The sequence below is a fragment of the Tubulanus polymorphus genome, chromosome 2 (genome assembly GCF_964204645.1).
Source record: "Tubulanus polymorphus chromosome 2, tnTubPoly1.2, whole genome shotgun sequence".
Classification (NCBI taxonomy): Eukaryota; Metazoa; Nemertea; class Palaeonemertea; order Tubulaniformes; family Tubulanidae; genus Tubulanus; species Tubulanus polymorphus.
In genome coordinates, this window is record NC_134026.1 from 8,404,071 (window position 1) to 8,418,668 (window position 14,598).

Genomic DNA, 14,598 nt, shown 5'->3' on the forward strand with positions numbered 1-14,598 from the left:
ATAAAGCAACCGCATTCCGATTTCATCTGAATTACGGCGAACAAAAATCGCGTCGCAGGATAACGTTGTTGTTTTTGAGCGCGTGCTATGCGCAGAAAATTCCATCACGCCTCGTACATTATTTGATTCCGATTTTTTTCATTTCGTCATCATCGGCTGCGGGGTTAGAGATACACCCGGGAAATATTGTCACGTCATACATTTTATCATAAACGTTGTTGTTTCCTAACGCCCCGAGATTTCGTTTCATACGCAGAAGCAAACGGTTTGCTCTCTCGTTTAACATTAAATATTAATATTCGTACGAAGGGGTGGTGTTTTGATCGGCGAGCGGCCATCCATCATCGCGTGACAGGGAATCTTATACGGATGGCCGATTTAATAAAAAATCAGTTCAAAAATTTTCCATCAATTCAAAGCCATATATTAGCATCGATCTCCTCGAGACTAGTTAATCTTACGTTTTGATGAGTATAGTCCGTTTGAAATGATATCGAGAGCGACATAGGCGATGGAGTCTAACACTAATATATCCGCCCATCGTTAACAGCATTAGGCAAATGCTCTTCGAATAATAACATTAGATCAGGCTTACCAATATCGGAGTGAATCTTAATAACTTTTTCTGTATTGAATACAAAAAATTCTTTTTTTTCTAGTCTGCAGTTCTGCCATTTCGAGTTATTGCGTGCAAGCGTTATATACATATGAATCAATAGGTAGTCTATAAAAACGGCGTTTATAAGATCTTTTTTTCCATCCGGCTAAATTTAGACGACACTTCTTTCTATTAGTTTAAATATATACATATATATATATATATATATATATATATATAAATATATAAACAATGACCATTGATGCTAAAAGCGTAGAACGAATCGATACATAATTGAAGCGTGGAGAATGTCGTCGTCGTCGTCTTCGCTGGTATGGATCACAAGGAAGCCCTTAGCTATATTTCCGTGGGTATAAACGCCTCTAGAATCTGTTTATTTAGACGGTGCGCGCGCGCGCCCGATCGATTTGAAATTGCTCAAAGCGCGAGATATAGATACGTACTAAAGTATTAACAATACAGAAACGCATAGAATCCAGAACGAAAGACGCTATAGACACGCGAAAACCGTTTTTCCGATTCAATAAAGGCTCTAAGTTTACTTACGAATATCGACTTATTCTTTTCTCTTTTTTTTCCCCGCGTTCTTTCTCGCGAAAAGTTGAATAACGAATTCTCGCGAAATCGCTATTCATTACCGACGACAATTGACAACGATTAAGATTTCCCAGCAGTGGGAAAAAATATCGAATTTTCCCTAATTCAATTATATGCGGCGGATTCGTCATTGTAGGCGATAAACAACGTTGCAAACAATCAATTTTCCAGCTTTGCGACGTTCTCGCGTTCGTGACATTTCGTATATTATTAATGCGCTTATCGACGTATATCTTTGAATATAACGCAGCACGATGGCGGTCAAACGTTCTTGACGCGGAAAAAAAAACCAGTCAAAGCCGCCCTTTACGTCGGGCGCGAATTCGTTGGAAATCTATTTTCGGTCGTAGTAGTCGTTACATTTCAAAAGCATTCGATTTCCTAAAATTGCTGCGACGAACATTTCTAGCACAGTTTTCTGAACTGTTTGATACATGTACCCATCATTGGCAGCAACGTTTAATTCGTCATTTTTGACGAAAATTCCTGCGGAAAGGTTTTCACCTTTTAAGAATCTATCTTTTTTTCACGGGGAATGCGTTGTCATGGAAACGGAAGCCATCGATACAAAGCACACGCGTTTACTAATCAAATAAACAGTTATAAAAACGCGGTCGACGACGATGCCGTTTTTCTTCTTTCTTTTATCGAAATTACGAACAATTGCGAACGATTCATTTCGTAGATGTGGCCATATATTCATCGAGTTGTGACAAGTCGATTAACTGAGTATGACCAATAAAGATATTACATAGGAAATTAGATTTTGACTCGGAAGCCATTGACTGTACAGGCTACCTTTTGGGTGGGTGCGAATTTAGATGAGGCGAAACTTATTTGAGGTTTGAAAATTTTGAGTTTGATGCTTTTTAGAGGCATATTACTGGCCAATGTTAGCGAATATTTCATATAACTAGGTCACTGAACCGCTTTTGTAAACTGATAAATTTTCTTCGACAAAAAGTACCGGAACTCGTGATGCTGCAAGGAGGCACGTTTGCACCCAACAGGATCTTGTAGGAAGGAACCAAACATCCCCCTACCACATACCCCCACGGATACGGGCTTGTAGTAACCAGTCCACACTGGTTGTGGCAGCCATCATTTTCAACGACTGTTCATGTTCAAGAATAGGTTATGTTCGGAAATGTCACCAACCCTCTCAGAGACCGAAGATGAACAAAATGCAATACCGACTACCAATATTGGCTTGTTACACCTCGGGCAAATACAGCGATTACAAAAATAACTCTTATTATCACAATTGGCAGCCGAGGCATACGCGAACATGAACACGATGATCTCGCTAAAATATAGCTGCTTCTGTCGCTGAAACGAGGATGGAAGGAGCAGCGATCGAGATACGAGGATAGTACCGAAAATCATAACCGAGAGATATGGAAAAAGCAACACGCGCGACTAACAAGAAGATGGCTTTGGTGAATGTTGTTACAAGAGAAATAAAGAACTTTCTATAGATATATGTATACATTAACACTATTCTTGATCCGTCTCCGGAAGACATATACAATATCTAACTCTACTACTAATGACAAAAATAAATAAAATTCGACTGTTTTCTTTTGTCAAGATTTTTTAACTCGGCAAAGGTTTTCAGGTCTTTTTAAATGGGATTAGGCCGAGCTTCCAATGAAAATGAAATTGTTAATCAATTATTCCATTATTTGCAACTTAAAAGCTATCAAAACTACTAGGTAAAAAATATATCGATGATCGGTGAAATTTGGAAGAGATTTTTCGACGAAAATACTTCTTTCGAGTTTAATCAACAGAAAATGGTGGATAGTCGCAATTATTCAGGTTTCCTCCAATAATCAGTGTTTTCAATTTAATCAATGAAAAGTGTTAATAATAATAATAACAACAATAGTAATAATCTACATTAATTGTTTTAAACGTTAATAATAATGAATAAATTCAGTTAAGGTATTTCTAGTACATGATTGTGTGAGATATCTAGCACCAACGAAACCATTATATCGAGTGACTCCATAACTATCAAAAAATCCGTCCCTCGCCGCTCAATCGAGAAATGCTATTTTTGAAAGTTTCCAAAGGTTAGGTATCTGTCCGATTGAACCAGAAAAAAACCTCGAACACATTTCTTTTCGAACAACGTGGACATTCGGCTTTGATCGTTAAGGATTCGGCTACAATTAAGAGATGCAACCATCATGGAAAAAGCTATATTGGTAGAAGACACTCTCAGTTCAGAAAATACTTACCAGGAAAGTAATGCACGGGATATCCAGCCGGGAAGGCTCTACCGCCATAGGCAGCAGCGTAGGCCGCCGGAAATCCAGCAGGAAAGAAGCCAGGAATTGGAAAAGCTGTAAGAAAAAAAGAAGATGCGATTCATTTCAATTACGCACCAAGATCGAACGAGAAAGACAAATTGAAAGAAAAATTGAATTCGAAGTCATCAGATTTTTTTTCGAACGAAATTTTCATCCAAACATCTTCGAGAATGTTAGTTCTTGATTCTAAATTTTCGACATTCCGTTTACATTCAACTTTTCATCGGAAGACACCAATGACGTCGAATAGGTGGCGATTTTATTCAGTAAGTAGCTTAATCATATCACGATTAATAATGATCTACATAGATAGATAGATATATATACACAGATTGTAGACAGAAATGTGCAGAGAACTGGTGAACAATCCACTCATATTTATATAGCTAAATATATTTATATGTATAGCGTCTCATCATATTTCCGGTCTCTTTCACACACGAGAAGTCTCTCTTTTTCTCTCTCTAGACTTCTTCGTTCTTTTTCTACTCACCGGCTAAACTTTGCAACGCTTCGGCGGCTTCGGCTTCTTCAATTGACAATGCAAGAGAGAAAAACAATGAAGAGCAACTTACAGAATTTTGTTTTCTCGCGTTTCGACCGATTACAAAATCAGTAATCGGTCGTTGTCATCTTCGTCGTCGTCGTCGTCGCAAGTAGCCTTTCAACACTCTACGAGAGCCTACACATTCCTTACGGCGGAATCAAAATCCGACGATATATACGAAAAATTTGAATCCGAAATATAATTCTCGAGCTGCACATTTCCGCCCTAGTTTTCTACGAATCTAACGAACTGTTCTTATTTTGTTTTTTTTTTTTAAACAATATACAGACAAATTTCATTCTCGTGTGTTATAGATAAATATATATATACATATACGTATATTTATATGACTATGGCTAACAAGACATTTTTCGAGAGTATGTTACACAATCATTAGAGATACATTTGTCGGCTGTGAATACGTGTGATGATGGCTCGGGCACAAACTAGTAAGCACAGCATGTGTAGTAAAAATATATATAATCAAGCAGATAATTTTTTTCTAAAACTAACCAAAAAATCGTGTTGTTCGGACATTAGTACTGACACCAAATACAGAGAAGGTTAGGGTGATCGGATTGCGGGGGGGGGGGGCCAACACCGAGAAAACTGCCAACCGAGAGTTAAATACAGTATATTCTATCATATCCAACATTTTGATTATCTTGTAATGAATAACACGCAGTAGTAGTAGTAGTAGTAGTAGTAGTAGTAGTAGTAGTAGTAGTAGTAGTAGTAGTAGTAGTAGTAGTAGTAGTAGTAGTAGTAGTAGTAACCATTCATCAAACGGGTAAGTACATTTTAGAAGATTTTTTCAGCAAACTAATTTGCCGCTCGGTTCAAACGAAGACGAATATCAAGCGGTGTACGGGCACCGCGGGGAAATGTCGATTAAAAAAAGAACTCTATAACTAATCCGATGCGGTTCAGTCATCGCGCGCGCGCGCGCGTATAAGCGGTTTAAACGTAAACTTAACTGAAGCGCGGTTAATCCATACATTTTTTTTTTACAATTAGACGACATCTCGGGGAAGAGTAGAACTCGTCGGTCGTCGTCATCGCGGAGGATTTTATTCATTTGATTGATTAGGTTAAAAGCAAGCAGTTTTTTGGGTCGCATCAAAAATGTCACCAGACGTTAACCCTTTGAATCGCGTACGGATTTATCCCGCAAATTATATCTTCGTCCCCATCGTTATCATCAAACGAGTTTCGGTTAGATATTAATTCACCAAAAATCTAGTTAGAAATCGCAGCTTTCTAAATTACGTTTTCGAAAATTTTCTGATTATATGATTAGATATTTCTGCTTCAAAACGACGATGCGGGCGGCAGTATTTGTGCACTGGGTAAACTATATACAGATCGAAATCTATGAATGTAAGGATATCTAGGCTCTAGTCTGATTATTGAGAAACCACTGACAAGACGTTATCGTAATGTCGTAACAACGACGACACGAATAATAGTAATAATGAAGAAAATTAGCAATCAAACTCAATAAAGAGAGAGCACTAACGAAGACGGATAGATATCAAAAGCGATAGAAATCAAGACCACCGTACTCCACGGGCAAACTCAGTTTTGCGGGTTCACCAGGCCGGATATGACAAACTGGATCAGCGTGCAAACTGAGTAAATGTAAGTGGCCCTTATTCACATGCCATCACTAACTTAAATGCAACATAAACTGCGATCACGCGAGCATTTTTAGGTTTTGCCAAATTAAGCCCGGAAAATTTTTTATACCGGTGCCAAATCGGCCCGGGCCAAATCGTCAGCCTGTGATCGCGGCTATAGATAACAAGTCATGCTTTTGCCTAATCGTTCTCAGTCATTTCTCTCTTTTTATCGAGTACATACAACTAAATGTCTGACGATTTTTTTCATTTACGAAAATGAAAAAACAATTTTCGTAAACAAATGAAACACGTCGACTGTCATAGGGGCATTAAGGCGTTGGCTTGGCTCTACTGCAGTGCGCACTGGCTTTGTGTTAAGTATTAGCTCAGTCAAAAATTCGGGCTAATAGGTATAGGCCAAAACCATATAAATGTATGACGAAGAATCAATATTTCAATATTTGATAAGGGGGTATTTGATTTGACAGTGTTTACCGAGTATCATGTCCCACGAATGTAAATGGAGTTCGGGATCTGAGAAAACACATGTCATCGCATCGAACAAACATTCGAACCAAAATTCCAAGTTTAATGTCATTCGGGCGAAAAAAAAAAAATAAATAGAATAAGAAGACCAAATATCATACGGCGCGAGAAGGATTTTCATTATTTTTCGACGTCAAGATTCGTGAATGAGGAAAAAAATGTTTGCCCTGCCAAACAACCCGATTTGTAGTAGGAATGTTGATAGCGTTTTTTGCAGAATTATGGACATGTTCCGTCGGCAATAAGATTTGCCGCCATGAGTACCAAACAAATAGAAGATTTCTCTGAACAAACATCGGATAATTCAGCCCAAACGTAACTTTATACCCGGCTGACTAATGACAGGCTCGATTTGTAGCTGTTCTTAGCTAATCGGTTACGGTTTCGTACGCGTGTTCGTAAACTGGCCGTACCTTCATAGGGGGCGCCACCATCGACGAGAACTGTCGCCGTCATATCGGCCTAAAGTCTAATTGGCGTCTCGGAATACAGCACCCACAGGTACGACAACCGCCGGTGATTAAATGAAACATCTGCAACGACGACGATGTCGAAGTAACGAGGGAGGCGAGATAAAATCTCTGTCCCTTGTATGGTTTTATGGATTAAGGCGATGAACCAAATGCGTGTATACATATATATATGTGTATATAGACATATACATATAGATAGATATATCCAAGCTGGTTCCGAGGTTGAAGCAATATGTGTCGTAGCCCGCGGCGAAAACCCATTTGTCTTCTGCTGTCTTAAGCACTTCTGAATAAGCCACTTGCCAGTGTGTTTCTCGGGCTGAGAAATCCTCTTAAGTGATTGGGAGTAGCCGGCCTTATTATAGATACAGAACGCGCCGAGTAGCCCGGCGCGCGCGCGGAGATCGGTAATGGACGTCAATTTGATTACGCAGTCGTTCTGATGTATCTCGCGGCCGACGCAAACAATGCGACAACAATGCTCGCCTGTCAACGAAAACTATTCGAATTAATTTACAACTGAAATTCATTCCGATCGATCGGAGCGCGTCGGCATCGCGACGACGACGTAAATTCTTTCGATCTTTTATGTGGTCGTTTGCGAAAATCATCGACGACTTTGTTGTAGTTGTTGAGGGTTCAAAAACAAATACAGTCAACCCCCTCCGATATACTGCCCTCCCATATTAAACCAACACCCCGCCTACCGCCAGGTTTTCTCAATGTACATTTCTATGCAAATACATAGTAAAACACCCCTGATATACCGCCATACTCTCTATACAGCCAAAATCGTTCTGCACCGATGCGGGCGGTATATTGGGGGCTGACTGTACGTATATATATATATGGATTCCTACGCTTCATATGGATTGGTTAGGACTGTAGAAATGTGTCCGGTTCGTTGAAATATGAGGAAAATGTTCAAAATTATCGGTAATCGAGTACATGACTGGAGTAAGAAATATGGTAAATCCCTCAGCCTCGCTTGAATTGGGTGATAATTGGAATTCGATGACGTAGATCGAATTGATAATTCTGTTGCGGTGGTTTGAAGATTTGTGTTCGCGTTAAGCGATCAAGCGAATGGATTCGAATTGAAGACATGCCTATTGCGTTAGTATTTGCGTTATATATATATATATACACACATATATAACATATTTCACCTCGTAACATTTGGAGACGCGCGACCGAAAATACGATAACTTAATCGGGCGGCGCTCATTTTTCAAAAGCTGACAGGCGAACCATGTTGAGAATGTTTAATCATCGGATACATCGATGACTGAATATTTGTATCATCGGGACAGCGGTATCGTAGTGACGCGGAGAGAGGGAGGGATGGAGGGAACGAAAGAGAGAGAGAGGGCATTTTTAAGAATTAGCTCCTATTAATCACAACCGCCATTCACTTCTTCACCACATAAGCACAGTGTTGTTGCAGTAGCGCTATCTCTACCGATGTGTTATTCCTGCAATGATGCAGATACAGTGGGGGGATCGAGGGTCGAGGGTCTGCCCCCCATATTAGCAACACCAAGAGCTGGGTTTTATTAAAGATTATCTGATCAACATCAGCCTAGCCGAAAAAATAAACCGAAAAGTACACGCCAATTGTAACATCTAGGGTTGCGCCTTGTTCGACGTTAAGTTAAAACGACAGAATTCGGGCTCGGCGTCCGAGCGGCTGACGCAAAAATTGACGCGATCGCCGGTCGCGATGAATTATGAACTGGCCGTTCGGTGAACCCGCGTTTATAACCCGTCACCGGAAATTCGATTCAATATCGTCACTTATCTCTCTTCGATATGAAAGATACGTACCACATGCAGTGTACTTTTCGATTCATTTTTTTTCGACGACACAAATTATACGCTTCTACAAGTGCGAAGATATTACCAACAGCAGCTCAGTCCTTCGCTAAAGAGGACCGATGAATGGTTTTTCTTTTGCGACACGACACAGGGCGACATCGCGAAGGGCGGCGCTACCAAGATTGGAACGCCGTCGATTTCGTGTATATATATATATATATATATATATATATATATATATATATATATATATATATATATATATATATAATCTTACTATATATATAGTAAGATATAAGCGAGGACTGAGTCGTGAAACAGTCAAAGCTTATTCTCTGAACACCAAAGACAAACGAGCACAATGATCATCGAAAGCGAAAGACATTTTCCTATCAATGTCTCTCAATAACGCGATTTCGTTGCGGCATTTTTTTCGTTTCTTTTTCCGTCGCAGGAAATCGAGACTTTCGATTGCCATCGCGCGCGCCACGCCTAAGGATTCATTTTCTACTTCTCTCCGTGAGTCAGCCGCCGCCTAGTCGTAATTTTCGCTCAGAACAAAAGAACGAAAAGGAAATGGCGCGACGCATCGTGCGAGCGCGTGCGCACATCTCTTTCCGCGGTACTCTAGCCCGAATAATTAAAAAAACGTGACACGCAAAATTGACTACGCAGGCTACATTCAGAACGAAAGTGTTTCGTGCCCGTGAACAAACTAAGTAGTCGCGTAACACAGCGCGCGGGGTCAATAATGCCCTTCATGTCACTGCTGACCACGTCGCAACAAAAAACCATTCATTATCAGTGGCACGTTTGTGATTTGTATAGCTACCTCTTTGAGCGTTGTGAGCGTTCATTACTTCTTTAGGCTGCGCCTTCTTAGCCTCCACCTAAAATGATTGATGACAATTCGTTCGGGTATTATTTCATCAATAAACGACGCATTCTCTCGCCGTCGAGCGAAATAACGCCGGGTGACCGGGGAACCGGCCCCGGCGTGCGTGGAAATATTTGCACAGAATTCGCTTTCAGCTTCCTGTCGTCCACTCCACGCGCCGTCGCGATATTCGATATTATCGAAGCGACAAATCTACAAAAACTTGCAGAATCCGTCGCGCTCGATTCCTCAAGCGGTAAAAGGTTTTTAATTTGACTTCGGGTTTCGCGTCTGCGTGTAAGAGGCCGGAAGGCTTTTTTTTTATTCGTCGCGCAGAAATAGAAATGCTGGCGAGGATATGATCTGAGTACACAATATCGCCGGGATTGTAACATCGTTCCGACGCTGATAGTAGGGAAAAATAATTGGGTTTACAAGGCTAGGCCGTTCATTTGTAAGTGTGAGCGGAATGCCACATACAGCGGCGAGAAAATGAGGAGTAACCGTAAAATGGCGCGATAATGGCAGAGATTTGTTTTCTGACAAGGCCAAATAAATGAATACTTACCATTCGGTTATTGACTTCGTGGAAGTGAATGTCGCAGGCTTTCTCGGCACAGTCATCGCTTTCAAATGTCACAAAGCCGAAACCTGCGGAATAAATAGACGCGGAAATCAGTAAATGCCGGGGGGGGGGGAATTTGACAATTCGGAAGCAGTTAAGAGAATAGCATCTGTCAACTCAACATGAAAAATGACGCGAAGAACTTAAGATTTGTTTACGTGTCAGTTTTTAAGACACTGAACTAGAAAGTATGATCAAATAATGTAAAACATGGATGTTTTCTCGATTTCCCAAATCCCTTATGAATTAATTCAGATCGAGACAAAAATTCCATGCGTTCTTCGTCAAGAACGCCAAGGAAAAAGGTGGCAGATTTCACCAGTGACTAAATGCAATACCCCTGGGCCAGGTCGTATAAAGAAACCATTGGCGATCAATCCAAATTTAGAAAATATTGGCAAATACCATAGGAAAGGGTACAGTACTCGATGCAAATACATGGATGTTAGAATTTTTAGAAACGAAATACAAAGCACTAGCTCGATAATTCAATTTTTCAACTTAGAAAGTCGAACATAGCCTCGTAGTTATGGAAAAAATGATTCATGACGAATGCCGCGAAAATCTTGCCCGATCAAAGAGATCCAATTTTTCTATTACGGATAAATCCGCGTTTCTCTTCTCAACGGGCGATCATCAAAAAGATAACTTTCCAATATCGCCGGCTACGATTTACATACGTAATAATTTCGCAGATTACGATCGTCGGCTCTGAAGCTAATACACTTCGCGCTGCGGGGCCGGTGGATACGAAACGTTCGTTCTGTTCTACACGAGCGCGGCTCCTCTGTACTCACTCTAATTCTAATACGAGTACGGGGGCTTATTTGATTTTTTCTGATGATAATTACTAATTTGAATAAATCCAATATAAATCGCATCGAGAGATATTATCGCTAAGCCGGGCCGCATTACCGACGGCCGGCGAGTGAACAAACGAAACGGTAACCTTTCCATTTTTCGGTATTTACATTTACGCTTTCATCGACGATCAAAGGCGAATCTACAGGCTTACATTCGCAGAAGTAAGCCGTTCCTTTGGCGAAGCGCAAAAAGTGAGCTTGATTAATACGACTACGGTATTTCGAAAAATGAAATCATCTTGATCACGGGTGCACACGTTTCACTTTTTTTTTTCTAACGATCAGCAGCAGCAGCAGCGGCGGCGGCGGCAGAAATGAAATTCTTTCTTCGATGAGAAAAAATATGCAGACTCGGATGGGGTACGGATGCCTAGCGCGACTGATATAAATCTGAGCTTCGAATGTCGTCTGCTAATGCATCGTCGTTAATCGCCAGTCAATTTCAACGGTCCATCGGGCATTATTGGCCTACTTTTCGCCTGAATAGTTCCCGCGTGCTGTCAATCATACCGAGCTCGCTGATATTATCATCATTATCAATCAGCTTCTCAATTTGAATCGCAATAATACGGGGGTAGTCTTTTATTTCTACTAGCGCGCTGCGTACTTGACAGAAATTAATTTCGACACATTTTACAACGCCGTGTGCCGACTATGGCTATGGCTACGTATATCGGCATTGTATTGCATTATTTCCAGTCATTTTTTCGTCGTGCTGTACTAACCGTGTTACCAAGGGCGACTGCATTATTGCGTTGATTGCGCAAAAACCTGATACAGAATAACTGATGTCCGACGTTCTGTATCAGTCAATTTTTCATCGGCCGATGTCTGACTATACTTAATAAATTGTCTTCGGGACCAGCAGCGATATCGAGAGGCATAACGCGTCGGAATATTGCTCGGTATGCTTCACGTCATCATTCGGGCATCATCGTGTAGCTAAAATCGTCCACGCATAAAAATGGCCGCTGCAGTAATGAGACTTTAAGTGCAAAACGCTTACATAGCTAGGCATGAGATTGCTGCTTGGATCCCTCCTAATTTGTTTTGGTCAACGACATGGCATCACATCATGATATTACCATAACTATACTATTAAGACACTGTATATGTTCATCATACAGCCAGTATATACCAAAATATAGCATATATGTACAGACCATGTTAAGGTCAACTTAACTCTAGTTTATAAAAGATGCACCCCCCCCCCCCCCCTGGTAAATATTGGATCCCTCCTAATTTGATTTTTCAATAACATAGGACACCGTAATATTTTCCTCACACTGTCATAAGTCTATACAAAGTCAACAAACTCTAGTTTATAAAAAAGGTGGCCACCTCTAAATATCGGATATATCTAAATATGTTGGATCCATCCGAATTTGCTTTAGTCAATAACATGGCACAACATGATGATGATATTACCATAACTATACGATTAAGACGCACATATCTTCATCATATTGCTGCATAAGTATATACTAAATAGTATTACTACAAGTATTAATATTGGTAGTACATACCATGAAGGTTACCTAATGTCTAGTTATTATAAGTGGCCGTAGTCTTATATCCCTTGTAACAACATAAAAATTGCCTCTACTAGTGATTTTTTAAAAGATCCAATCACAAGTCGGCAATTCGATGATGTCAAAGGGGATTAAGGAGACGGCCATCTTAATCATCTACGGCGACCATATTAGGAGCATATAAGTATATAGAAACTAAATGAATACGGCGCGTTCGCGAGATTAGCTACTACGGGTACGAAAGTAATCGGTTCTAAACGATACGACTAGAGAGTATTTCGTGCAAACCGCGCGTTTCCCTCCTGTCACTCGTTTACCACTTGACTTCCAGTAGATTTCTGCCCCGCCACGGCAGCCCGCCGGCTAATTGCGACTGGAAAAAATCCGACGACTACGACGACCGCCGCTATGAGAGAACGCGCTGCTCGCAGACCTCGGGCGAATTGAAATGTCTCGATAACAATTATAGCTTATGAGGTCATTTTATTTTATGGTTGACTGGCCATTTCATCTTTCTCCCTCCTGGCACTTAGTCATAGGGTTTATTACTAAGCGCATATGAAACGAGAATGCAGTCACGACGAGTCAGCGCGAACATGGAATGGCTACATCGACAGCCATTGCTTTTTCACCGGCATTAAGACTTATTTTCCGCCCCATGTCTAACCCCCTAGGCCGGTTTCCGGGCCAAAAATATATCTCACATCTGATGTCTCCAGTTGTGAGATTGGCTACAGAAGCTGAATAATCTTAAATTAGTCTTGAATTTGATCAGGTTGACTTCCAATCGCCAAATGTTAATGAAGTACAGCTTTCGATTTAGAGACATTGCATACAATTATTGGAATGAAATATTTCTAATTTTTGCACAGGCAACTCGGAAAGCAATCTCTGTTCAAGCTAAAAATTAGTGTATTTATTGATTGATACCAATAGCCAAATTTTGTAGCGACATTTTATACCCTATTGTAGCGACATTAAGTTTTCAGGGTTCATCCCCTCACTTAGTACAGCCTTGTTTGGGTTGGGATGAATCCTTGACACATTTCTGTACATTAATGACTGATTCATATTTGTGTATTTGTATATTCTCCTATGTACTGATCTTTTGTGTCTAAATAAACTTAAATTTCAAAAAAACATCGCGATCATCTATACACGATCATCTATACGCTGAAATTTTTGCCTGTTTTGCAAGGTGATATCAGGACCTATACGACGCACATCAGCAACAACGACGTGGATTATGGATGATAATGAATCGTCATATTTGCCGCTGCTGCTGCCATTTATAAGAATTAATTGCAGAAATTTAACCGCAAATGTGACTGCTCGCGTTCGCGACTTCATTAAGGCACGGATTGCGTGTTCGGCTCGGTTTATCATCCCCCCTAACCATGCTCCAGAATACTGTTTTACTAGTCGCTATTAATCTGCGAATGCCATGCTATGACAATACTGTCTGACATCTGATTAAAAACGATCGCTAAGCGCATAAGTAACGCTCTGTGATTTTTTTTCACGTTTTATCCCTAACTCCCCTAAGGCGGCTGCCAGCGACTCACTGCGAGACGTGATACTTCGCGCAACCGCCAGTTACAGCGTCGCAAACTGTGTTCTATTTTCTGCGACCAGACATGACCGGCACTCTTCCAGTAGCAGAGCATATACACTGCTCTAGCGACTGGTAAATAGTCGCATATCATCACTGACCATTGCATCGCGGTTGACCTAATTTGCGACCAGTTGCAACTGATCAGACCACCTTGCCTACCAAGCAATTGACCTTAATTGCGACCATTTTTGCGACCAGTTGCAACTGATCACCTTGCATCGCGAGCAATCATATTAAATCCATCGCTCTGGGCTTACTTAGAAAGGGTTCAAGCTGACTTCACTAATGACTATGCCTAGATTCATTGTTTGTTTTAACAGGCCGTCACATTTTCGAAATGTTGAGAGTCTGTAATCCGTTGAATATATAGCATAAAGAGCCCTAGGAGTTAAATGCCTTGTATATTTGCACAATCTGAACCAACACATTCTAATTCAGCTTAGTTCCTCCTATAGAAATCGCCTGTTATTCCATAACAACTGGGCTATTTGATTAGCGCAGTTGTATTAATGGGAGGCGTGCACTTATTTCAACTCGAAACTGAAA

At 40.6% G+C, this 14,598-nt stretch overlaps 1 protein-coding gene across 5 annotated transcripts in view; it reads right to left on the reverse strand.

Moving 5' to 3' along the window:
- LOC141899575 (RNA-binding protein Musashi homolog Rbp6-like) overlaps positions 1-14,598 on the reverse strand; it is a 112,997-nt gene that overhangs the window by 11,820 nt on the left and 86,579 nt on the right. For 4 of the 5 annotated variants that reach the window (XM_074785956.1, XM_074785952.1, XM_074785954.1 and 1 more), the window contains exons 9-12: positions 9,986-10,068; positions 9,373-9,430; positions 4,028-4,063; positions 3,463-3,567 (exon numbers count right to left, since the gene is read on the reverse strand). In XM_074785956.1, the coding sequence (XP_074642057.1) occupies positions 3,463-3,567; positions 4,028-4,063; positions 9,373-9,430; positions 9,986-10,068 (282 nt within the window). The remainder of the gene's footprint in view (positions 1-3,462; positions 3,568-4,027; positions 4,064-9,372; positions 9,431-9,985; positions 10,069-14,598) is intronic. The other variant, XM_074785955.1, reaches the window with a different exon arrangement.